We start from the raw sequence: 2,884 nt of genomic DNA, 5'->3' as shown, positions 1-2,884 counted from the left end.
TCAGTTTTCTGTTACACAGAAATCAACTAAAACACATCCAGAACAACAGTGTTTTTCCCTCTGTGAAATCTCTAGACCCAAACCAACAAACAGATCCCTTCTCTGACCTCCTTTCCTACAAGCTTCCCCTCCCCCAAACCTGCCACCACCAGATTCCTCTTTCCACAGCTGGGCTGATGTAGACTCTGAAGAGCACCTGCCATCCCAGCTCCCTCTTCTCATTCCAGTTTCTATCAGTCAAAATGCCAGAAGCCAGTACTTGTTTGGTTTATGTCCTTTTTTTTTTACTTTTTTTCAAGCATAAATAACGTTTCCTTCGATATAAATATACAGCTCTATGAAAACAAAGAAAAAAAGGTACAATAATCTTAGCCACTGTCCAGCAGGAACATGTTTCATTGTTTACAGAGTCACAGATCAGATTCTCCATAAAAATATATTATTTTAGCCTAGTTCTAGGACACCTTCAAACAGAGTAAAACTCCTTGTTCTACAAACAAACCCTTTCAGAGATTATTTAAATACGCCAGTGATTTTGGATACTTTGTAACCAGATATCAAGGCTATTGAAGGAGGCTAAAATTCCACATCAAGAATATAATTGTTGGTATACAAACATTACATACATTACTAGATTGTGAAAAATACATCAGATTTTCTCTGTAAGTTTCCAGCAAATAAAACGGAAAAGCAACCTCAAGGGTGTCTCTCCCGATTCAAGGGTGAAATGCACAATGTCTGAGGTACACCCACCCCTCACCACAGCACCCACTACTACGCCGGGAGGGGTGCCTGCATGTCACTTGGCGCGAGCAGACCGCAGAGTTCCCAGTATTTTGTCCCAGTGTGTGAAGTAAGGGGCGAAGTTGCAGGTAAACTGGGAGTGATGCAGGTCGTGGTGTTCCACGCCCCCATACCACCCGAAAGGTACCAGTTTGTGCGTGGACCAGGGGAAGTCGTAGCCTGAGTGGTCCTCCACCGACAGCCAGATGTTGACCACGTGGAAGGTCAGGACAGTGAGCGGGTGGCACTGGAGCAGCAAGACGTTCATCGTGTCAAAGAAACCCAAGGAAAACAGCTCCCCGACGCTCATGTATTGCGTGGCCAGCGCGAACGGGGCCGAGTTCTGGTGGTGCATCTTGTGGAAGGTCCGGTACAGCCAGGGCACCTTGTGGTGCAGCACGTGCCACACGAAGAACTCGGTGTCAAAGAGTAGCAGGCAGAGCACGACGTGGCGGACCAGCTGGAGCAGCTCGGGGGCTTCGGGGGGCAGGAGAGCGGGGCTGGCCGCCCAGTGCAGCAGTGTCATGGGGAACACGAACACCACGTGCTGGTAGAGCGTCTGCCCCAGACAGGGCAGCAGCTGCCAAGCCGACGGCGAGAAGTCCGGGTGGATCTTGTAGCGCCGTAGCGCGGGCACCCAGGGGCACAGGACGTCCAGCACCACGAAGGGCAGACAGAAGCCCACGTAGATGGTGATGGAGAAGAAGACGGGGAAGAAGGGCGACTGGATGAGGGCCTCCCAGGTCCTGAGGCGGTCCCAGAGGGGCTGCAAGAACAGCTGGCCGGAGCTACAGAGGACGTGGAGCTCGGAGCCGTTGTGGCTGCTCATGATGAGGTGGTGTCTGGCAGCGCCTGCCGCTCGGGTCCTACGGCCTTTTCTTGGGGCTTTCGGCCCCGCCCCGAGTGATGTCAGCCGCCGTTTTTCTCCCCTTCCCGGCTTCGGGGAGCTTGCATAATTAAATAATCCAACAGAGTTGCGCTTAGTTGCTATAAATACTCATCTACAGCTGCATTTAATCGGCATTCGTGTATGCAGTTACGCAACGGCACGCAGTACTTTCTACGCATGCAAGATTACGTTCTGATTTTCTAACTGACGTACAATTTACACTCGATACCATGCACAGATCTTCAGTGTAGAGTTTCTACGAGTTCTGACAGCTCAATTCATGGATCATCACCATTCCCAAACAAGATGAAGAATATTTCCATCATCACCGGAAAGAGCTCCTTTGCAACCAGTGCAGAATTACTGGTGTTTTTTCATGCATACGTAAAATTGCGTCTATGTGTTTTAATAAAGATTCAAGTGTAACTGCATTAAAAAACAAAAACCTTTTAAGAGCCACGTATCTTTCGTATTTCGGATCTTTTCTTTCTGCTCTCGCCGTATTGATCTAACCAGCAGTGATCAGCAAACTACCCTTTTGCAGTTAACCGCGGGTCTTGGGCGGCGCGCGGCGGCGAGCAGCGCAGGAAATCAGATTGGCGGGACTGGAACCTCCTCCAGTTTCAGTGTCTCCGGTGAGGAGCTATGCCCGCCAGCTCGCGGACTGCTCCAGATCCCACCTCACGCAGACTCCCCCGGAGGAGCCCCCAAACCTGGCGGGCGGGTCGTCCCTTCGCGGCGCGCCGGGGTCGCCCAGACCAGCGACGGGAACCTGGAGGCACGGATGGAAGAGAGGGGACCGCGACTGTTATCCTTCACTTTACAAAAAAAAAAAAGAAAAAAATAAGTCAAGGGCTGGATTTAACATCCAGAGCCTGCCCAGATCTGGCTAAAAGCCGCTGCATCTCAATTTGGGGTGGAAGCAGTGAAATCAGTAAACCACCCACTTTGAGAATCAAGGGAATGTTTTTGCATTCTGGAAGCCTCCGGGGAGGCTGTTGATTGAACAGATGATGTCACGCCCTCCCTACCTTTCCCTTGCTGGCTTCGCGACGCCAACTTGCCCCACGTCCTTGACGCCTATTCCCCCAAACCATCCCAGGCTCAGGGAGCCCACCGGCGAGGCCACGCTCACCTCTGCGTTTCTCCACCATCAGCTGGAGTCGACTGGCCTGGACTGAGCCTGAGGAAGTCGGTATTAAGAGAGCTCTG

General features: G+C 51.4%; 1 protein-coding gene across 1 annotated transcript; it reads right to left on the bottom strand.

Annotated features, from left to right (window-relative positions):
* Positions 1-253: 253 nt before the first annotated feature.
* On the bottom strand, positions 254-2,472 carry CH25H (cholesterol 25-hydroxylase). The gene has a single exon (XM_024744844.1). The coding sequence runs from the start codon at positions 1,610-1,612 to the stop codon at positions 800-802; it is 813 nt and encodes a 270-aa protein (XP_024600612.1). The 5' UTR covers positions 1,613-2,472; the 3' UTR covers positions 254-799.
* Between the last annotated feature and the right edge of the window lie 412 nt (positions 2,473-2,884).

Source organism: Neophocaena asiaeorientalis, unplaced genomic scaffold (genome assembly GCF_003031525.2).
Source record: "Neophocaena asiaeorientalis asiaeorientalis breed wild unplaced genomic scaffold, Neophocaena_asiaeorientalis_V1.1 scaffold131, whole genome shotgun sequence".
Lineage (NCBI taxonomy): Eukaryota > Metazoa > Chordata > Mammalia > Artiodactyla > Phocoenidae > Neophocaena > Neophocaena asiaeorientalis.
Note: the sequence above shows the minus strand (reverse complement) of the source record. Positions and strands in the feature narration are given on the sequence as shown.